Source organism: Eublepharis macularius, chromosome 6 (genome assembly GCF_028583425.1).
Source record: "Eublepharis macularius isolate TG4126 chromosome 6, MPM_Emac_v1.0, whole genome shotgun sequence".
In the NCBI taxonomy this organism is placed as follows: domain Eukaryota; kingdom Metazoa; phylum Chordata; class Lepidosauria; order Squamata; family Eublepharidae; genus Eublepharis; species Eublepharis macularius.
The window spans coordinates 63,679,239-63,703,064 of NC_072795.1; the positions used below are offsets into that span (position 1 = coordinate 63,679,239).

A 23,826-nucleotide genomic window follows, 5' to 3' on the forward strand; every position below is an offset into this window, starting at 1 on the left:
GAGCCATGATTCCTATTACTTTCAAGGAAATGCATACAAGATTGCAATACAAAAATTCAGTTTTACAGTCAGATTCTGAGAGTGTTAGTGAAACGGTCTCAGAATTAAGAACGCTTCTTTATATCAGCGCCAAACGTCTATTCGCCCCCCACCCCCAGCAGGGCGCTTTGCATACCAATGTAGGGGAGGGGAAGAATGAGATTCAAAATCTCCCCATAAACGTTTAAAACCAGTCTCGCAGCTTGGATTAAATCTGCAATCTCATGAACTCTTTGGGGGTTGTTTGAGAATCAACCTGAATAGGATCGGGTCTCCCCACGCTGAGATAACCGAGATGCAGCGTTTTCCGGTTGTCAGCTCTTTGGGCTCGAGAGGGCTTTTGGGCTGCGGTGGGGCTGCTGCCTCGCTTTTACTCTGGCCTGACTTCATGCTAAAAACTTTACAATAGAGGAAAAGATTCGGGACTCGAGACGCGCCTCGTTTTTGGCCCACAAGGCGGTCTGGGAAGGACTTGAGCAGGACTGGCTGGGCAACAGCAGCTGCACCGAGAGGAGCCCCGAACTCCAGGGCGTTCCGAGTCCCTTCCTGCGGCCACCGGGACGAGCTCTCGCCCGGTGTACTGGCCTCATCTCGCCTCCAGAGGAGAATCGCCTTGACTTCTCGGCGCTCCCAGGACTGCGGTCTCAATCCACACATCGTGCACGCCCGGGGATCCCCAGGCCGAGGGAGGGAGGGAGGAGGGGGAGAGCGCCCCTGGGGGGCCTCTTCAGAACGGGAAGGCTGCGCAGAAGCGGGCATCTCCCGGGGCCACGTTAAGGGCGGCTCCCCGAAAGACTCGGGGGAAATAACTCGGCCAGAAGAGATTTCCACTCCTGTCCCTCGTGAGACACTCACCGAAGGGGATTAACTGAGCCCGGCAGGCATCATCTCTCTTGCCGCCTGGCCCCTACGACTCTTCTCTCCCCGCCCCCCCCCCCAACAGCTCCCCGGCAGCTCCCGGGTGAACTGACGTCGCGAGAGGCCCCTCGGTGGCCAACCAGGGCCGGGGCGGACCAGGAAACGTCGAGGCGGGCGACGTTCCCTTTTCCGTCGAGGAAATTGATCCACCCCGGCGTTGGGCCCGGACGAGCCAGGCGGACTTACCTGCTTCGTATGCCCGGCTTCCGTCTCCCTGCGGACGGCCAGGAGAGAGCTCCACTTTCCGCTCCAAAACAAGCGCGCCTCCCGGCACCCGAGTTCCTCCTTCGCGGCCGGCTCGGCGCTTCTGTCGCCCGTCCCCGCCCCAGGCGCCGCAGGAGTGCCGCTGCGGCTCCTCCGGCTGCCCTCCCGCCCCGGTCCGGATCCTGCCTCCGGTTTCCCCCCAGCTCAGAGAGCGCCCCAGAGGGCCGAAGGGAAGGCGGGAAAACTCCTGCGAAATAGCCGCCCCCCGCGCCGGGAAATCCCTTCTCGGCGGCGCTGAGGCAGCGGCTGCCCGCACGGGGGGCGAGGCCTCCGATCCGAGGGGCTCCCCGCGCCCAGCAAGCCGCAGCCCCTTGGCCTCCCCTCGGGGAGCCCGGGCCGAGGGGGTTAAGCGGCGAGCGACTCCTTTACCTTTCGCCAAGCGCGAATGTCCGCGGGCGGCGGCGCTTCCAGGGGCGGCGCTGGCGAAGCAGGCGTCTTGGCACGGGCCCCGGGGAAGGCTGGCCAGGGGCGGGGAGCTCCCCTCTCCCCCCAGCACCAAAACATGGGGGGAGGGAGGGGGAGGAAAAGGCGGCGGCGCCCCCCGCGCTTCCCACTCCGGACAATTAGCCGCCCGCGAGCGGCAGTGCCCGGCGCGGGACTTAATTGGAGCCCCCTCGGCCTCGCTCTGGCCCAGCATGCCCTGCCCCTGCCCCGGCCCCGGCGCCGGCCCGCCCGGCTTGCTGGCCCTGCTGGGCCCGGGGCTGGCGCTGCTGGCGCACCTCTCCTTCCCCTGCCCCGCGCAGGCCGGCCCGAGCCCCGCGCAGGGCGCCGCCGGCAGGACGCTCATCCTGCTGGACGTGAGCGCCAGGAGCCCGCTCCGCCTCACCAGCCCCAACTTCCTCTCGCTCCAGCTCGACCCCTCCATCCTCCACGACGGCTGGCTGGACTTCCTCAGGTAAGAGTGGAGGCGGCCGGCCCAGGGGCCCCGCCACTGCCCGCCCGCCCGCGGGGCTCCTGCCTCCCCTTCGCCGGCCCCGCACCGCCACGGCTGGGCTGGAGGCCGGGCCATGGTTCCCATTAAGATGCACATGTTTGCAATGGAGAAAGCATCTCGCCGCGGCTGGCTGCGGGGCTGCCTGCCTGCCTGCCTGCCTGCCTCTCGCCCCCTCCCGTTCCGGAGAGCTGCCCGGCGCAGGTCCCAGGCCCAAAGGCCGGGGGCGGGAGGGGGCGGCAGCTGCCTCGCCCAGGCTCCCTCTGGAACCGCTTTCCCTGCAGCCGGCAGGCCGGAGACTGAGAACCCCCGAGGCAGGCTGAGGCGGGGGACTCGGGGAGGGGGCGCCCCAAGGCGTCGGAGGAGCGCTGGCCGCAGGGCAGGGCAGGGCAGGGCGCCGACCGCCTGTCGCTCCCGCAGCCCGGCCCGGCTTTCTCTACCTGGGCGGCCTCTCCAGGGCTTCCGGCCCGGCTGCTTGGCTCACTCGGCCTCTTCTCCGCAGCTCCCGGCGCCTGGTGACCCTGGCCCGTGGGCTGGCGCCGGCCTTCCTCCGCTTCGCCGGCAAGAGGACCGACTTCGTGCAGTTCCAGAACGTGAAGAACCCGGCCAAAAGCCGCGGCGGACCGGGACCCGATTATTACCTCAAAAACTACGAGGACGGTGAGAGCCGGGCCGGGGCCGGGGCCGGGGCCGGGAGGAGGGGAGGCCTCGCTGCCCCCGACGGGCACGGAAAGAGCCGGCTGGATGCGATCTGCGCTAAGGCGGGCGCGCCCAAGCGGCTCCGCAGTCGGGCGCTGCAGGCGGGGAGGCGGTCCGAAGAGTCGCCGCTCCTCTGCGCAGCCGTCCACGCGGGCCGCAAAGGGGGCGAACCTCGTGCCTGCGTCGCCCTCCCTCGGCCCCGGGGCGCGGCAGAATGCTCCCCGCCAGGCTTCCCTCGGGCCGAGCCAGCTTGGCCGTCCTGTGAGAAAGCCGGGGCTGCCCGAGCACGGCGGCACAGGACCGGACCGAACAGCAGAAGGGCAGGGAGGAGGCGGGCTGGGCTGCCCGAGAGCAAGGCAGGTCTGGCGGCGCCGGGGTTCTCCAGCACAGGGACCCAAGCTGGAGGGGCTGAGGGGAAAGCTTGCCGTGGACTGGCTGCTGCTCGGGCAGCGAGGCCGGGAGCAAAAGGGGCGGGTGTAGCGTCTGATTGCCTGGAAAGAGGCGCACGGAAGTGGAGGCCAAGGGGCCATGAGACTCTCTTGACCAAGGGCCGAGCTTCGGCCCCTGCCTCCCCAGGAAAGGACAGACAGCTGCCCCTTACAACTCTGGGTGGAGAAAGGCCCCCGGCTTGTGTATCAGGCAGCCCGAGTCTGAGCAGGGCGGTTCGATTGGCAGCCATGCCCGGTGGTAGCCCTTGTGCTCTGTGAAGGGGACTCCGGACGGGGCAATGATGTTTGCCTCTCTCTCTGCTGTTCACCACAGTGATCCCAGAGGGGCAGCCCTTTCAGTGCCTTGCAGAGAAATGGACTTCTGTTTCAAGTCCAGCGGCACCTTCACCAAACGTATCCCCACACAAGGCTCTCTTGAGCCAGAGCTTTCTTCATCAGAGGCGTTGAGTGCAGGAAATGCCTTTATATTTACAAGGAACAGAAGGGCCAGAGTGGGAAGATGTTACAAACATTGGAAAACAGTAACCAGTAAGAAAGAATTCGGTCCATTTGGAATGGGCCAGGACCACCCGCATCTGTGGACAGACAGGTAGAGCTGGATAAATAGAAAATCTGATTAAGTCAAGGAAGGTGCTCAGTTATTGTTTCTGGCTTCACATTGAAACATCTGCCCACAACCATTCTTCTGTTGCTTATATAGTTAAATATGTCCTAGGAACATATACTTCAGGTATATGATCACTTGAGTTCTAACTCAGGAAAGTTTGTGCTGGAATGAAGTTGTGTAGTCTTTAAGATGCCATTTAATTTTGCTTTCATAAGGTCCTATTTAATTTTCCTTTCTCAATTTTACAAAGAAAGATAAAAGTGTAGGGTGGTGAGCAGACCAATGGTAGATGGAGATTTTGCCTTTTCGGGTCTTCCATGGCCATCTGGCTGGGCCCTTGATTTGAACATAATCATTGTCCCAGGGCTCTCTTGCTTGGATCACAACATTGCCTAATTCTTCAGCGAAAGGGGAGGGAAGATTTCCAGTGTACTTTAAAAGACCGCCATGTTTGTTGTCACCACTGGAGAGAGTAGAAAAGGGGCAGAACAAGCACGCCAAGGCCGGGCTTAGCACAGCGAGTGTATGATAGTTTAGAAACAGCCAAGGAAGACTGGGCCATCCGGGCACCAACACAGCTAAACTAGGAGATTTCCCTGTTAATCCTGTGTTCCGCTGCTGCTTTCCCCACTCCTTCGACAGCTAGTTTTGAACTCAGTCTCTCTTATTTTCCAGACAGGGCAGAGCATGGTAACAACACTGTCCCTTGTGTTTAACACATTATATCATAACCCTCACAACAACCCTGTAAAGTAGGTCAGAAGTGAGGTGACTCATATAAAGGCACAACGGCAGCCACTCCTTATTTTGTCAGCTAGACTGGAGTATATTATAACCAAAGCAAGGATACAAGACTACCATTCCCCACTCCTCAAAGCACCGGTATGTTTATAAGGTCCCTTCTGCCCCTTCACTGCTGCTGGTGTTCCTTTCCCTTGCCAGTTGACTGGGGAAAATAGAAGTCTAGAATTTCTTTCCCAAGTTTGAGAGCTGATCTTTGAAGAGTAGAGAGAGGCACGGGGCACTTTCTTTACAGCAGTAAGATTCTCTCTCCCTCTCCCCTCCCATTTAGTGTTTCTCCTTGGATTCAAGGCACTCAGCACCTTTGTAGCTGAAAGAAACTTTGCTGAACAAATAGGACTGAAAGGTTTTTAGTGACTGCTCAATTCTCCCAATTCTGTGTCCTCATTAGAAGCTGCTTTGCTGGCAAAAGATTTGATTTCTTGCCATTTATACATCACTCTTTATTCCCCAATTTCCCCCCATGTCCTTTGGAGAAACTTGAGATCCCTCTTAATCTCTTAGAATTATTCCCCCCCCTAACATCGACAGATCACTAATCTGGAGTAGGGGGGTCATAAGACTTGCTGCCAGTGCTCTGTACTCTTGACAATGAGCTCCACTGAACAAAGTAGCATGTACTGCCAGGTTAACATACAGAGGAGCAACTCTAACAGTCCAGTGGACTTTACACATAAATCCTGAAAATATTAGGTGGAAATTATGCTCCATCCCAAACACTGATTTCAGTGAGTTTATTCAATATATTTAGGAAGGCAACTTTTCTTGCACAATTTTTGTTTGCTTGAACAATGTCAAAGATCAGTAGTCAGCACATTGCCTCAAGCAAGCATTTAAATCAGAACTCCTCCCTAGGAAAGTGAATTGCTTACAGAACAGCTTTGATATCAATGCTCTATGTGAATTTTGTGACTCAGGTAATGCCTTTATCTTAACAATAGACAGTGTGCAATACTTGAATAAGGGGAATGGTAATTGTCATTAAATACACTCAATAGACTATCTGCCACAGATAATAGAATTTGTATATATATTTATTAATTTAATATCTAGGTGTCCTGAATATTCAGCCCCAAGTTTTTCTTTATCAAGAGCCCTTGGTCACTCTCTCTTTTGAATCCTCAGATGATAGGTGCCCAGTTGGTAAGACAGGGCTTTATTGCAGAACTTTGTCTCATAACTGAGGCCCGAGTTCTTTTGGGGCTCAGATAATATATTCTGTGGGTGGTGACCAGTGGGCTCCCTTTCAGCTAGGCTTCCTTTGGACATGTCTCAAATTCTCTCCTGTTTAATGCCATCCCTTCAAATGGGGATACCCTGCTCTTGCAAAAGATACAAGGAGAACCTTGGTGACAATGCAGTACTTTCCCCCTAAGTGCTCATTGCGCTTCATATCCTTTATTATAGTAAACCTTTTAAAAATCCATGAGGTAAAACTGCATTATCATCTCCACCTTTCAGAAGTGGAGAGGCGGGGCCGAGAGAGAGCAAGGTCACCCCAAAAAACTTATGGCTAAGCAGAGATATGAACAGGGAAACTTTGGGGCTCAGATCCTTTCCCTAACCCTTGTGTGTTACACTAACTCTCGCTCCAAGATTACACTCTTACTCTGGGTTAACTGAGAATCAGTCCCAGCTATGGTTCTCTTTAGAATCCCTACTGTATTTAGAAGCATTGAAAGGGGTGTGTGCTTGCTTCATCAGATACATCATGGACTTTAAAGAGAACATCTTTTTGCATGGCAATTATCCTGGAACTACTCAGATCAGGACAGGGTAGTTTAAATGCATTATGAGTGTTATTTAAATCTACTTTCAGTTATCCTCAAAATAACCCACAATTACATCCTTATAATGTAAGCATGAAGACACAAATGAAAGAAATTACTGTTGGACATGCTTGGGGAATTAGTCCATGCAGTTTGAACAAAGAATCTTGTTAGGTTCCCTCAACCCCTCCTCAAAGGAGTTTTATGGCATCTTTAAGACTATGCCAATTTAATGTGGCATAAGCTTTCCTGAGTCAGAGCCCTTGCTTTTTAAAGGGCTTGCATCATGCTTTTTAAAGAGAACATCCTTTCAAGAAAGACTCTACCATGGTAGGTGGTTTGTGAATAGCACACACAGTAGTAAAACTATAAGATGCAGTTTGGAGATGAGCAAATAAGGAACTGGGCTTCAAATTCCAAAGAAAAGTAACAAGATCACACTTGCGGCCCTTTCAGCCTTCCTTTGGCTCTGCGACTCAGGAGACTATTACTCAAAGATTTTCCATAAGTTATTATTGAAGAAGCCAATTAATTCCAGACAGATCCCAGCAGGTAGGTTGGCACAAGAAAGGAGGATGCCTCATGGGGATCTTGACTGCTTGAACAAATGGCTGGCTTGCAGCTCCTGCATTTAATTTCTTTTTGCTCCTCTAAGCTGTTACATTCCTTGAAGTTTTTTTTTTTAAAAACATATAGATGTCTCGGTCAGCAGGGGTGGTGCAGTTGGAGATTCTCTTTGCAAGTGCCATCCGAGTCTCCATTTCACCGCATCAAACTGTCCTCATTCTTCACATCCACTCCCACCAGTCCCCCCTTACTCACCAGTGAAACTTGCTTTGTTGAGGCTGCTGTTGTTTTAAAACTAAAGGAGAAACTTACTGGGTAGCATAAAACTTCTTTGACCAAGAGCTGTATTTGGTTCACTTTAAACATTTGCAGAAAAAAGCATTAGTTCAGCCCAAAGGTCAATATTTCAACAAGTTGTGGTAAGGAACTTACACTTATTAAATGTCTTCACCCAGGTTTCCTTGCTGTTGAGTGACTGTGGCCTTTTGTTTCTTCATTTTTCCTCATGGCAATAAAGTTGAAATGTAGCAGCCCTTCAAAATGAAGTTTCTCATAGAAGTTGTAACCACAGGTCTTAACTTTTCATCACTTAAATGTGGAACAGAACCATTGCAAATGGGGGAAGGAGGGAGGGGACACATGTGGTGTGTATCAGGGATCAGTGTAAATCAGAAAGGTGTGGTGAGGGAGATTTCCTGACCACAGGCCAAGCTTTCTTACTGACTCCCCAGAACCAGGAACTGCAACAAGACCTTCCACAGAAAATCATTGTTATTAGGGAAAGGCAAAGAACCTTGGGATACTGTAAGGACAAGCTGATTTCTCATGGCACGAGCATCATCATAAGCATAATGAGAATATTCATGTCTTAAATACAGTTTCCATTTGGTAGACACAGATATGTTTCTGGCTGCTCTGAATATCCCTTTTTTTCTTTCTGAGGAGAGCTAAAGTGTGCAATATCCCTCTGTTCTAAAGTATATGTGGTACATTCCTGGCTACCTCTGCAAATCCACCTCCTCAAATCTATTGTTAAAGATCATGAAGGGGCAAGCCCTTCTGTTCTGTGGTAGGTATGGCTTGGTTTGCGGTCTGCTGTGCTGTCTATTATTGAAATGATAACTTGCTGCCATAAATTTCAGATGAGTGATATAAAAATATAACTTTTCAAAATTTTCTAGTAATCAGGGTGTCTGGGACTACATTCTATACCAAATTTTAGTATCTTATCTGTAAAAGAGATACTGCAACTGTTTTAATAATTTTGTGAGGAAGTATGCAATCCAGAGTTACTTTAGTCTAAATATGCTGAAATCAATGGGCTTAGAGTGGAGCAACTCTGCTTAGAATTGCACAGGTAATCAGTGAGACCCAATATTCCATTTATTTAGAAAAAATGAATGTTTTCTTTCCAGGGAACTTGCCCAAGGTGGCTTCCATAATAAAATAAATAATTATCTTTATTTTTAATGGTTATGTTTTCAATCGCTAGCCATCTTAAAGGGTTATGTAAACTAGAAGGCAAATTATGTAGGGACACACGTACTCGCTGCTTAGTATACTGCAGGGCTCTGGTATTTCCAGACCTTGGCCAAAGGTTTGATCTGGCTCCTTAGCCAGGATGAGATCTAGCATGGTGTAGTAGTTAGAGTGTTGAACTAGGATCAGGGAGACCCAGGTTTGAATCTCTGCTTTGCCACAGAAACTTGCTGGGTGACCTTTGCCAGTCACAATTTCTCAGCCCAGCCTACCTCTCAGGATTGTTGTGAAGATAAAACAGGAGAGCTGAGAACAATACTGAAAGCTGCTTTGGGTCCCTACTGAGGAGAAAAGTGGGGAAGAGATATTTAAATAAATAATATTAAAAGATAGGAATCAATTCTGCAGACATCACAAGAATGAAAGAAGAGCCCTACAGAATCAGATCAAAGGTCCATCTGGCACGCTGCTTCCCCTAGTAACCAACCGGATGTCTCTGGGAGGCTTTCAAGCTGGGCATGAATGCATAGTTCCCCCTATTGTTTCTCCCCACAACTGTTATTCAGAAGGCCTGCTGCCTCTGAACATGGAGATTCTAATTGGCTAGTATGCTCAGAAGCCATTGAAAAGACCTGTCCTCCACACGTTTGCCTAATTCCCTTTTAAAGCCATCTAAGCTAGTGGCCATCTCTGCATCTAAATCCAGACGACAAGAGCATTGCAGTCTTTTTTGTGGCTGCGTGTTAATCTTCTGCCTGGAAACAAGCAAAAAGCCTGCATCCACAAGGCCTGGCTGATGGCTTCTAGCCCACACCTATTGAAGAGACCACTGTGTGTCCCTTACATCACCCTATTCATCTGCTCTGCTCAGTCCTTGATAATAAACCTTCCTTGGCTTACAGTGACTGGAGAGGACTAAGGAAGATGAGATCACAGACAACCTTTTCAATAGTTTTAAAAGAAGTCTTGAAGATCTCTAGATTCAGAACAGGAACTCTGGCAGCTACACAGAAAACAGAGGCAAGATTTAGGAAACTTGCTTGCAATTCATGGTGAGTGGGAGTTTACATAAACCAGTTTGGAGGACCAGTATGACTAATCAAGACTGGAGGGATTCATTTCATAACCCCGTAGCCAACTATTTATTCATCAAACACAGTATCCTGTATTGGATTGTGAAGTGATAAGCAGTAAACACTTCTCAGGAAGCCTCTAGAAATAGACTTTCAGAAGGCATCTCCTTTCTCCTTGCCCTGCAATTTCCACTTTTCCTTCTCAAAAAGTCTCCATAGTCTTCCCCCCTTTCCTGATTCTTTTTCTCCTTCCCACCTACCTGCCAATATACTTCCCCCCCTGTCTCCAGCTTTCCTTCCTTCCCTCCTCTGGCAGCCTCTCCCCAGGAAAATTTTGGCCAACGGTACAGTGCAGAAGCCACAAGCACTTGTTGGGAGGGAGCTGTTTCTTGTGTATCCTTGTCCGCACACCATTTCCTCTTTCCCTCCTCCTGGCTGCTCCCATACAGTCTCCCCCTTCCTTCCTTCTCTCCTTCCTAGCTATTAACCAACATACCTTTTATCTCCCCCCCCCCACTTTCAGCTATACTTAGTTTATGTCATTTATACCCTACCTTTCATCACGATGGGGGCCCAAATCAGCTCACATCTCTTCTATTTGATCTTCATGACAATTCTGTGAAGTAGGTCAGGCTGAGTGTGTGTCTGGAGGCCTGGCTCAAGGTCACCCAGTGTTATTCCATGGCAAAGTGGGACTTTGAATGAGGGTCTCCCAGATGTCAGTCTGAAACTCTAACCACTATACCCCACTGACTTTCAGGCAGTGACTGCTGTTGAACAGTAACGAGCAGTTGAGCCTGGGCAAGTCATGGAAGCTGAGTGGTAGCAAGTCACCTGATGGTGGTTGCTGCCAAGCCTGGCCCCAATGAGTCCTCCCTCAAAGGCCAAAACAGCCCTTTACTGTGAGAAACCAAAACTAGCAATGCCTAGCAATGGCCACAGAGGCCTCAGAGGATATTTATTTCTCAAAGCTACAGGTGCTGCTTCTATTACTTGTGGAGGGTTAGCCCCTAGTTTTTTTAAAGACTTCAGATTTACTAGTTTAAATCGTTTCTCTTGGAGTGGACTCAAAGGGTTGCAGTTGGAGATCAGCTGTCTCCAGAATGGGAACTAACTTGTGGGGTTCCGCAAGGCGCAATCTTATCTCCCATGTTATTCAACCTCTATGTAAAGCCTTTAGGAGAACTCATTCACAGCTATGGGGTTGGATGTCATCAATATGCAGATGTCACCCAACTCTATATTTCACTATCCAGGTCCCCACAGAATGGAGTAGAAATCTTAGATCACTGCCTGACAGCTGTGGTGAAATGGTTGAAAAACAGCAAATTGAAATTGAACCCAGACAAGACTGAAGTGATGCTTGTTGGGAAGGCAGAGATCCTGAAGGACATTGTATGCCGTCCCCACTTTCAATGGAGTTCGTTTGATCCTTGCAGACTCAGTTAAGAGCCTAGGGGTTATACTGGATCCAGCGTTATTACTAGAAAAACAAGTTAAGGCAGCGGCAAAAAATGCTTTCTACAGCCTTACTCTAGCCTGGAAGATGGCTTATCTTTTTTTAAATTATTTTTTATTTTCAGAACAAGGAGGGGTACAAAAGAAGAAGGGGGAATAACAGGGTTGCAGGGGGATGCAGCAGGCATCCGGGGAGGCATGTGGAATAAGGGAGCGGGAGGGCTGGGAGGACGCACGTGCACCTCCCCAGCCACCTGCTGCACCCGACTGGGAGCGCGGGCAGCCTCCGTGCACCGTCCCAGCCACCTGCTGGCCAATGGGGCTGGCTTGCTGTGTGATGACGGTGCACGCAGTGTCGTCATAATGTAATTGTGGCCTTGGGTGCCAGAAACCTTGCCGCCGCCCCTGGATACATTGACGAGTCAGGCTCTGGTAGGGGCATGGCTGCGCAGGGCGCCAGTGTGCCTGAACTGCAGCTCCCAGATTCAGACAGGGACAGAACAGAATGCCGCTCTGTGGAAGGAGGGGAGGCATACATCACCGTGTCTCCCTCTCTACCACTTGCGGGCATGTTCAACCTGTCAAGATCCCAACCTGTCAAGATCCCTACTGCCTCTGCTTCTTGCCTCTGCTTCTTGCCTCCACTCCTATCTCTCCCCTTCACTCACATAGTCTCCTAAACTCCCCACTCCTTCACCATTCTCCTCCACTCTACCACCACTCCTACACAACCAGCCATGAGCACTCTACTGAGCCTGCCTTTATAGGGCTTCTCCCAACTTCCCCCTTCCTTCCTCCCAGGCTCTTTCCTATTCCTGACACCCTCCAGTTGGGTATCCCCTCAGGTGTTCCCTCTCTCGTCCCAGTCTCTCCCTGCTCTCTTTTCTTGCAGGGTGGGGCTAGATGTAGCCCAGCTGGGGACACCCTCAGGTGTTCCTCCTCTCATTCCTTCCTGCTCCCTTATCCTTTCCTGCAGGATGGGGCTGGCAGGGCCTTTCCAAGCGATGCAGTTTGGCTGCCTCTGCCCCTGTTCATGAGAAGCTGCCCTGGACTTCTGGGTTCTGGCCAGATCCCCAGGGTAAACTGTGCTGCTGGTTCCCCCTAGGACTTGGGCCGGGGCTTCTAGCCCATCTGTCTTAGCATCAGTGTCCCAGGTAGGCATGCGTGCCTCTTGCCATTTAAGGCTTGGTTGGGATGTCATTGGTCTGCAGGTAAGGGGTCTGTGGCAAGTCCAGGGCACTTGGGGTGCTCAGCCCCAGACAATGAGACAGGCCATTTCTTTACCATTCTGTCCCGGCTTCAAGCAGTCTCCAAATCAGGGATTCCTGTGCAAGAAACTTCTTGCTGTGCAGTGCATTCTTAAACAGAGAGTTGGGATTTTTACCAGTGTCATTCTTTCCTTTACTCAGGACGCCATTGCCCTCCAGTTAGTTGGACTGTTATCTCCAGGATGTAAGGATGTAGGAACTAAGTTAGCTCTTCTTTATTTTATCTCCAATGTACTTTATTATTTTTCCCTATATGTAGTAAACATTTATTTTAGAAGCTGAACACATGTCTGTGATTTTTTTATCTGCTGTGCAAATTCTCTACTCTGCAACAATACGCATCCAACACAGAGTTACTGTGAAACAGAATTCTAAGACCAATTTAATTTATTAGATTTATATTCTGCCCTCCCCACACCAACAGGCTCAGGGCGGATGGGCTTAAAGGGGTGTGACTGTGTTAGGATCACATTGTTAACTATCTTGGAGGACAGCCAGTGATGTTTTTATCTTCTAACAATGTACATAGACTTTTTAAAAATTCCAACTTTTGAACCATGTCATTTGGCAACGAGTTTCACAGATCAATGCTTATGTTGCATGAAGAAATCCTCTTGCTTATTTTATGTCTTTGTCTTGTTATTTTCATAGACTGCTCTCTCATTCTTGTACTGTGTCAAAGAGGAATCAGGTTAACACTTCTCCAAAACTTTCATGTTCTATGCTCCTTTATGATTTTGCTCAGGCACCTCTTTCCCTGCTAGAGAAGCCCTCATCTTTTCAGCCTCCCCAAATACAGAAACATTCTGCACTCCCAAGGATTTTATTGCTTTTTGTGTCTTTAATAGTACAATTAAATCTTTTTAAAAATAGAAATAACAATTATTCAAGTATACACTACTTTACAGAGTGGCATTTATATACTTTAACTTGCAGCACAACATGCCCAAAGTTAAGGATTTTAATATTCTGTTAATTTCCAGAGTGAGAGGTATTAAGCAAATTCTTAACTTAGGGATGCAGGATTTGATTGATCAGTTGGTTAATTTATTTAGAAGATTTTGCTCAGTTACAAAAGCATCCTGATTAAAAACCTATTCTGAAGGCATATTTTTAAAATAATGATTTTAAATTTAATTACATAACAAAACTGCCACCATTAGACACTTAAAAGAGGCATTCTCCCTTCTCACACTGAGGAAGGAATGCTTCTTCTAAGTGTCTTCTATTATATGTGCATCATCTGAAAACAAAACCAAAATTCTTCTTTTTCTTCATAGCTATTTTATTAATATGAAAAAGTATGCTGAATCAATCAAATTAGTTAGTTAAATCATATACAATCACTTAACTTTTCTTCAATCAGGCAACAGCTCTTGTTTAAAAGTCTTACATTACAATCAAGTGTTTTTACCTGTGGTTCGATTTGAGTCTAACCTTTGGCCTTTTACAAGGTATTAACATATTCAGTAAATATATTTAAATAAATTAGTTGTTCTGCCAAAAATCTCTCTCCCTGGCAGATTTCCTAGCTTTTTAAAGAGCTTTTGATAGAGGATTTTTTCAAAGGGTCCAGGTATACAGGGCACACTGAATGATTTGAATCTAGGACACAAGCTGGTTGATAGCACAAACAGTTCATAAGGAATGCAACCTTGTGCTGTGAACATTGGTACTTTGGGAACATACTGCTATAAAACCAATGCAATTTTGATGGACTAGGCTTGAAAAAATCCACGCTCAAACTCCTACTTACCATGCAACTCATTAGGTGATGTCTCTTTCAGCCTAACTTAACAGGCTTAATTTAATTTCATTCATTAGATTTATAGCCCATCCTCCTTGCTAGCAGGCTCAGGGCGGGTCACAACAATATTAAAACATGCAAAGATAATTTACAGTAAAATAATAAAAGATAATTTACAGTAAAATAATAAAACCACAACATTTTCCAGCAGTCATGGCCAATGCTTCTGTGAAAAGCTGATCTATGGAATATGGAAATGACTTGGGTGGTTGACACAGTTGCTTTCAGGTGTCCTCTCCCTCCTGTGGAATCCACTCAGCTCTCTGGTATATGGAGAAGTCAAGGGCAATGAACCAAGTAGTGTGGTGCCTAGGACACAGGTGATGATCTGTGATAATGACAGAGGAGAGGCCACTAGTTATGACTGTCTGGGCACTTGGAGGAAGGGTGAGATAAAAATGCAAGAAACATCTGAATGTGAGGGGATCACATGAACAGTAAGGTTGTCACTAGTTATGGCCACAGATTCTGTTGTAGTTTTCACGGCATATATACAAGCAAGCAGCCTTTTGTTACCCAGGTTTGGCACATACCTCCTGTAAATCCGCCCTGAGCCTGCGAAAGCGGGGAGGGCGGAATATAAATATAACAAATTAAATAAATCTAGATCTCAAGTGACATCAATAGACTCTTTTCTGTGACTCCAGTCCTATCCCAGTGCTATGGGAAGGGGAATATAAAAATCATTACCAGAAGACTTTGCAAGCCCTGCCTTTCTGAACACCTCTAGCTAAGGAGTTGGGGCCTATTTGCACCAGGCAATATTTATTATTATTTATTTATTTGAAAAATCCTGCATTTTGCCAAAGTCTAGAGGCAGCTTATAACATTGAAACAAATCATAAAATCAGACAATTAAAATAAAAATAATCAAACCCAAGTACAACCAGAGTAAGAACAAAAGTTTCCACATATTACTTGCAGGCCATTCAGGAGTGAGATTGAATCTCCCAGAGGAAGGAGGGCCCTGACCTGGATAGCCCAGGCAAGCTCATTAGGTCTTGGAAGTTAAGCAGGGTAGAGCTTGGTTAGTAACTGGATGGGAGACCTCCAAAGACCAGGGTCACTACGCACAGGAAGGCAATGGCAAACTACCTCTATTACTCTCTTGCCTTGAAAACCCCAGCAGCGGTTGCCATAAGTCAGCTATGGCTTGATGACACTTTCTACCACCAGGGAAGGAGGACTGCTGTTTTGGTCCCACTGCTGAGAAGGTCCTGTCATGTGATGAAACACTGTTCCTAGGCAATCTGTGGCTTCAGTGAATCTGCCCATATATTGTCAGACCATTTGCCTATCTAGCTAAGTTTTGTCTACTATGGCAGTCAGTGGCTCTCTAGAGTCAGACAGAGCTATCTCCCAGATGTTAACTTGGATTCTTTATCTGGAAATGTGATGGAATGCAGGAGTAGTAAGTGCTCTACCATTAAGGGTCTAACCAGTTGATTGACAGATGCCAGTATAAGTTTTTCCAAACAGGGGAAATGGTAGCTCCCAGAGGTTGTTTCAGAGCAGGAAAATAACATTCCCCAAATGCTGCATACTTATCTCAGTTGAGCCCCCAAAGGCCTAGTAAATTACTTTTAAAAATGTGGGGACCACCTGACATGAAACTCTCACTATCATCTTGTAAGACCTTCAGCTGCATCTCCATTAAAGGGAGGGGTGTTAGGTTTATATCTCCAAATTGACTGTGCTGAATTAGACAAATCAAGTGCTGAATGATGTTGCAGGTGTACTAATTTGTATGTAATCAAGGTCTCCGTCCCTAAAGAACTGGCTTCTCCTGATTTAGATTTTAAAGACTCCATCTACATGGGAAGATTCTGGCAAAGCTACATGAGAGAAAATTCAGATAGATATATTGTGTACCCTGGGGAGATTGAGACAACAGGAAGAGAAGTCATGTATGACTGAAATGGTTAAGAAAATCTAGTAGTACCAAAGCTTTTTTTTGAGTTGATTCAACAAGAGACTCTTGAAGATGTATGGAGGAGAGAATATCCTAAAAGCAGACAGTTTACTTTTTATTCTGCAAGGCATTCTACATTATCAAGAATTGATATGATCTGGGCCTCAAAAGACTTAGCATTATGGACTAAGGAGGTAGAAATAATGCCTATGGTAGGCTCAGATCACAACCCAATTATGTGGAAATTTGGAAAAAAGAGAAAAAGGAAAGCATGGAGAATAAATGAGGACTTGTTACAGGAAAGAGAGAATATGGAAATACTGAGAAGAGAGACAAAGTTTTTTATACAATACAACGTGAATAAAGAAGTACCAACCAATAAAGTTTGGGATGCTTACAAGGCGGTTGTAAGGGGCATACTAATGGACTTAAATGGTAGAGCAAGAAAGAAGAAAGAGGAGAAAAGACAAGAGATTGAGGAGAAAATAAAAGCCAAAGAAATACAGCTAAAAAAGAGACCAGGGAAAAAGAAGGTATACCAGGAAATTAAAATACTTCAAGAACAGCTAACAGCAATGAGCAATAAAGAATTGGAGTGGAATCTCAAAAGACTGAATCAAAAAGCGTTTGAGGGTGCTAATAAACCTGGGAAGTACCTGGCATGGCAATTGAAGAAGAAAAGGGAAAAGAAGATAATAAATAAAATTTGCGAAGATAACAAAACGTATTTGGAGCAGGCTACCATTAGTAGAGCCTTTTATAAATTTTACGCTAAGCTGTATAATAAAAAAGAAGTAAACAAAGAATCAATAGCGTCATATTTGGAGAAAACCAAACTTCCAGAAATCTCGGAAGCTTGGAGAAATAAGTTGAATAGTGAAGTAACTGACGAGGAAATAAGTAAGGCAATACAATCTGCAAATCTAGGAAAGGCGCCAGGGCCAGATGGACTTACGGCTAAATTCTATAAGACAATGGCTAATGAACTGGCACCATTCCTAAAAGAGGTGATGAATGGGGTTTTAAGGGATCAAAGGATTCCAGAAACTTGGAGTGAAGCGAATATATCATTGATCCCAAAAGAGGGCCAAGACCTGACTAATGTGAAAAATTATAGACCTATATCGCTACTCAACAATGACTATAAAATTTTTGCGAAGATATTGGCGGAGAGATTGAAGGGGTGGCTCTCGGAAGTCATAGAGGAGGAACAAGCAGGCTTTTTGCCAGACAGACAAATAAGAGACAACTTAAGGACAGTGATCAATGCTATTGAATATTATGACAAGCGTTGTGACAAAGAGGTTGGTTTCTTCTTTGTTGACGCTGAAAAAGCGTTTGACAATTTAAACTGGGACTTTATGTTTGCCACTATGGAAAAGCTACAATTGGGAGAAAGGTTCATCAGAGCAATTAAGGAAATTTATAGAGACCAGACTGCAGCAATTGTGGTGAATGATGAATTGACCAGGAAATTGACGATAAGTAAAGGAACAAGACAAGGTTGCCCGTTATCTCCATTGTTGTTCATTTTAGTATTGGAGATTCTGATGATACAAATACGTCAAGATGATGAAATTCGTGGAATAAAAATAAAGGACTATTCATACAAGGTCAGAGCATTTGCGGATGACATAATGTTAATTGTAGAGGACCCATTGGAGAACATGCCAAGAGTGATAGATAAGATCAAGGAGTTTGGAGACTTGGCAGGTTTCTTCATTAACAAAAAGAAGTCAAAGATATTATGCAAAAATATGACTAAGCAGAAACAACAATTGTTAATGGAAACAACGGATTGTGAAGTAACAAGTAAAGTGAAATATTTGGGAGTCGAATTAACTGCAAAGAACATAGATCTATTCAAAAACAATTATGAAAAACTATGGACTCAGATAGAGAGAGACTTGATTAAATGGAATAGATTGAATTTGTCATGGTTGGGCAGGATTGCAGCAGTTAAGATGAATGTGTTACCAAGAGTAATGTTTTTGCTACAGACAATACCAATCATCAGAGACTCCAAACAATTTGAAAAATGGCAGAGGAAAATATCAGATTTTGTTTGGGCAGGCAAGAAGCCTCGAGTGAAAGTGAAAGTTTTACAAGATGCAAAGGAAAGAGGCGGAATGCAACTGCCCAATCTGAGACTTTATCATGATGCAATCTGCCTAGTTTGGTTGAAAGAATGGATGACATTAAAGAACAAGAAACTATTAGCCCTAGAGGGATATAAAAAAATATTTGGATGGCACGCATATTTATGGCATGACAAAGTAAAGGTCAACTCGATGTTCCTGCATCACTTTGTTCGGAGAAGTTTATACATAATCTGGAAGAAGTACAGAATTTATCTACAAGAAGGAACCCCTTTGTGGGTGGTTCCATATGAGGTGATAGACCCGAGAGCTGTTGATAATGAACAACAATGTTTAACGTATAAAGAAATAACTAAAACTGAAGCATCCAAACTTAGAATAAAGACACAAGAGGAACTATCACCTAACTACGATTGGTTCCAGTATAGACAGATCAGAGACTTATATAATTCGGACTCTGTAAAGGGAGGTATACGAATAGAGAATTCGGAACTAGAGCAGACCCTTCTTAAAGAAGATAAGAAAAGAATATCCAAGGTATACCAAGTACTGTTGAAGTGGTATACCGAGGATGAGATAGTTAAAACACAAATGGTGAAATGGGCTATAAACTTTAATAAAGAAATAACAATGGAGGCATGGGAATACTTGTGGAAAACTACAATGAAGACAACGACATGTATTAATATCAAAGAGAACATTTATAAAATGATCTATCGTTGGTACATGACACCAAAGAAGATTGCGCTAGGGAATTTGAATACTTCTAATAAATGCTGGAAATGTAAGAAGCATGAGGGCTCCCTCTATCATATGTGGTGGTCGTGTGAGGTAGCCAGGCAGTACTGGGGTGAAATAATAAGAGAAATGAGTGAAATTTTACAATTTCAAATTAATAAGAACCCAGAACTCCTGCTACTGAACTTGGGAATGGAGGGAATTCCAGCCCAACACAGGACGTTGATATTTTATATGACAGCAGCAGCTAGACTTTTGTATGCGCAAAAATGGAAAGTACAAGAAGTGCCAACTATTGAAGATTGGACTTACAAATTGCTGTATATGGCTGAAATGGACAAGATGACAAGAAAATTGAGAGATCTGGACTCAGGGCAGTTCAACACAGACTGGGAGAAGCTGAAACAATACCTGGAGAAGAAATGGGAGGTGGGAGGAAAACTGTGGCAGTTTGAGAACTACTGAAGTATTGAAGTAGAGGGGGGAGACTTTACCGGGGGGAGAAGAGATAAATGTGAATTAATAAGCAGTCAGATTAATAGATTGACATATATATAGATATATATAGGTTAACAAACAGAACATAGAGAAAATAATTAATTATAAGGACTAAATATAAGGAGCGATTAACTAACAATATTTTCTTTTTTTTTCTGACAAGTTTTGTACCAAACTGAATGTCTGAAGATATAGATGGGTCAAATTGATTGACTACGTGAGGAGAGATATATAGAACTATTATAAAAAGATAGAATGAGTAATATATATAGAGAATAAGTCAAATTGTTTGATATAAACGAATGTATGATCTATATGGTTTATGATATATAGAAATACCTGAAATTGAAAAATTGGGATAAATTGTTTATCTAAGATGGAAACAAAGGCTTACAGTTTGGGCATATAATGTTAAAAATAGTTAAGGATGTACTGCTTAGAATAATGGAATATATATATTTGTTTTAGATAGAGGAAGCTAATAAAAGTAAGGGAAAGGGGACAAAGGGTTGGAAAGCTGTTGGAAGTCAACAAAAAGGGGGGGGGAAAGGGAGGGGGTTAGAGATGAAAAAATTGGGGAAAATTGAATGTAAATGTGGAAATAATGGATTCTAACCCAATAAAAATTTTTCAAAAAAAAAAAAGAAAATCTAGTAGTACTGTTAGACCATTTTATTAAATTTGAAAGCTCTGTCAAGATGCAACTACCTTTTAAAAATATTATTTTCTATAAAGATTAAAACAGCCATGCTTGAATAGTTGTTATCAGATGAAGTTAAGGAGAATGTTTTGTGAGCAACAATTGCTGTTTAGCTTCCTCCAAGTAATGCTATGTGAAATCCTTCTTTTGCCTATTAGCTTGTTCACCAGAATCTTGACCACAACAACATCAATCTGTTCAAAAGTGCAAAATACTGAATATAACACTTTATATCAGGGGGGTTGGATGGGAGCTGCAAAGTTGCTTTTGTTTGCAGATGTACTCTTTGGCACCTTTTTGAAGAAATCTGTAAGACAAGGTCTGAGCGAAGACTTCCTTCATTGTAGTTCTGTTGTGTAATAAGCAACGGGGATGACTTGTGACAAATCATATCAAATTATCAGTGGCTGTAGTTGCTGGTGCTAAAATTTATTTTTACTTTCATGTTAGCATGTAGTGAAGAATTCAAGTCAATCCTTTTCTGAACACTGAGTGACATGCTGAAGCGTGCCTTCTCTTTCCCCACTCAATTACTGATCTAGCAAAGGCATTTCCTTATACAGCAGGTGCCTTATCTTTCTCTCTCTGCCCCACAGGTGATTAGCATAGTATGTATAGATCAGAGGTAGCCTTTCTCTCTCTCTCAAGCATGCACACATTCATAATTTGTAAATAGTTTTGCTTTAGTATAATTGGTAGTAAGTATGTATACAAATACCCCAGCTGCAGTCCTGTGCATACTTACTGGGGAGTAAATCCCACCAAATGCAGTGGGGGATGATAGGAGCTTCCAAACATATTTAGTGGGATGCTGGTTTCTCTAGCTTTTGCTGGATAGTCTTTCAATTTATGGACCAGTTGTATCTTCTGGAATATTGCAGAAAAAGGAAGTATAAATAAATAGGCTGTAACAAAAGGAAGACTTTAAACTTAAGTGCTAAATATTGCTAACCTAAATAATGGCCAACGGTCATCTTTCACTTAGCCTGTGACAACTGGCACTATTCTAGGCAACCTATAATGGTTTTGTTTTCTTATCTTGGAGTTATTTTTAGTGTGGAGCTGCACTATTAGCATTTCAGAAGTGGCTGAGTTCAGAAATTCATGAAGAATTAAGAAACCAAACAGCAAGATCCTGTTTTTAAAAAATCTGTTTTTACTGGTGAGCAAGGGAGGGAGACTATAGTTTTATGGGCAAAATAAATTTGACTTGCTCTTTTCAGAAAGTGTCCTGTTTTGCATGATTTATACAACTTTCTGATTTTTTTTGTCTGCTCAGAAACAGACACATTTACCAGAACTAAACACGCATACCCATTCTTTCTCTCTCTCTCTCTCTCTCACACACACCTCCCCCCCCCATCCAATTAACAACTTCTCATCAGGGTAGTTAGCATAAATCCCCTTGGGGCAAAATACTCACCTTTTCTGATTTTATACCAGGGCCCAGACACTCCAGTGACTGAACATTTTAAAAAACTTGGCCAAGCAGATGAGAGAAATCACGGAAGCAATTTTAATGGCCATGACCTTTTTAACTAGCTATTTTCAAAGTTTTACAGCTTTCCATTTACTGCTCTCTTGTCTGATGACTGAGAGACAGCGAGTTTGATCCCTGCAGGGTGTCTCACTTTCCGGGAGTTTGCCCTGCCTTACTTATTTCCATAAGTAGGAAGGCTATAACTAAAGGTGCAATTAAAGTTTCTTTTTGGAATCATTTGGTATTACTCTGAAACATTTAAGCAAAGCCCTCAGCCCAGTCTTTGTGATGGGCATTCAGAAGCTGAGGAAATGTTTACTTATCAAGCATACCAAGAATGCAAGCCCTCCAGAGAGAGGCTGTTTCCTTGGAGTCATGTGTTCCCTAAATCTCTAGCTGGATAGATGTTGTTGTGTCTTTAGTGTCACTTGAGATAAGACTGATGGATGCAATGTGGGATGTACCAACCTCCACTGGAGTTTCTTCTTCCATTGTAAATGAAATCATCTGGTGGGACATTTTGTGGGGTGCTTTGAGCTCATCTGAAGGAAACTGGAAAACACACTCTTCCATCATGAATGGAATGGGACAGAACACTGGTCAGTTCTAAGAGATGTTTGATCCAATTTGGGAAAGGGTGCTAAGATAGTATGGGATGGCTGGATGTGCTGCTTGCAGAAGGCCTTTCTACTTCTCTGCACTCTGGCTTTAGGAGCTCATTACACAGTTACTCCATTTTTCCAATCCCACATTTTGTGTCTTGCACTTGGCTGCAGCTCACCCACCTGCCACATGGGTGTGCTCCCTTCATATTGCATTTACAAGTTTGCTTCATGACCACACAAAGGATGGTTGTGCAAAATCCACCACATGCATTAAGGGTAAGATGATCCAAAGGTGTAAAGTACCCAAGCCAAGTACAGCAGAATTCCAGCACCCATCTTCTATAACAAGTGTTGGCCAACCTCTTAGAATGAGTCTGTGCATACTTACATGGGAGTAAGAACTTTTGGCTTCAATGGAACTTGGTGGTAGTGGAGAGTGCCCTCAAGTCACAGTTGACTTATGGCAACCCTGGTGGGGTTTTCATGGCAAGAGACTAACAGAGGTGGTTTGCCATTGCCTGCCTCTGCAACCCTGGAAAAATGGAAAATGAAATATATGTATTATTTTTCTTTGTTATTTTCATTTTTTTTCTTTTTTGTACTTCCCCCCCCCTTTCCTTTTCTATTTCTCTGCCCTTTTTAGGTTTTTAATCTTATCAATAAAATAAAAAGTATTCCTGATATAACCCCCCCCCCAAACCCTGGTCTTTGTTGGAGGTCTCCCATCTGATTATGAACCAAGGCCAACCCTGCTTAGCTTCTGAGATCTAACAAGATCAGTGGGATTTACTCCTAAGTAAATGTACAATATACCAGAGCTGGAAAGGGCTTAAAGATGTTGGTTTTCTAGAAGAGCAATTGGGTTTTTGGTTAAGCTACTGTCATTTGCTGTGCCACACATCCTTTTACTCACCTCACCCCAGAGCCAGATGTTGCTTTTAGCTGGGTTTTCTGTCCCAGCTTCTTTTCTTCCACTGCCCGAACTCCCATTTGTTTTTGTACTTCACCACAAGCACTGTGAGATGCTGAAAGGAAGGTCAGTTAAAGTACTTAAAAAGGTGGCTCAAAGGGCTGTTGATCTGTAATGGAGTTAGGAACAAACCTAAGGCTGGACATAGAACACCTACCTCTCTACCACTTACAGTGATAATATTTAGTTTTTATATATCCTGCTGATGGGCAGTGTGAAGTGAATTTAATCTGCATGTTGCAAGGAACCCTTGATTCTTTGTGTGTGGCCCATTGCTTTTTGAACATGGGTTTTTACCTTCATTGCAATGCCATTTCTAAATGTGGCACTGTTCTTTTCTCAGTAGGAGTGAATATCAGCCATACAGTCAAGGAACCCTGCTCCTTGTCTCAGGTAACCCTGTGTGTAGGGCGGATGTTATTTTTGACCACCTTTCAGTTGTAATGCAGATGAAAGCCGGTTTACTGTTTCCATAGAATTTAAGGGAATCCCCTGAGAACCAGCCTTGCTGATCTGCATAGCTATATCTTAAGTTCAGTTTCTTGTTCACCCTTAAGAGTGACAGAAGTGGGGTGGAGGTACAGCATTTCCATTGCTTAAAACATTTCACGTTTTGTAATTCTTTCAATAAAGCAGGCTAGATAGTTTATTTTTGTTAAATATTTATATGCTGCTTTTCCTCTTGGCTCAGAGCG

General features: G+C 45.0%; 1 protein-coding gene across 1 annotated transcript in view; it reads left to right on the top strand.

The window, feature by feature from the left end:
* Positions 1–1,856: 1,856 nt before the first annotated feature.
* The window catches only part of HPSE2 (heparanase 2 (inactive)), a 206,291-nt gene continuing 184,321 nt past the window's right edge, over positions 1,857–23,826 (top strand). Inside the window, exons 1-2 of the mRNA XM_054984215.1 lie at positions 1,857–2,116; positions 2,655–2,812. Coding sequence (XP_054840190.1) covers positions 1,857–2,116; positions 2,655–2,812 — 418 coding nt within the window. The remainder of the gene's footprint in view (positions 2,117–2,654; positions 2,813–23,826) is intronic.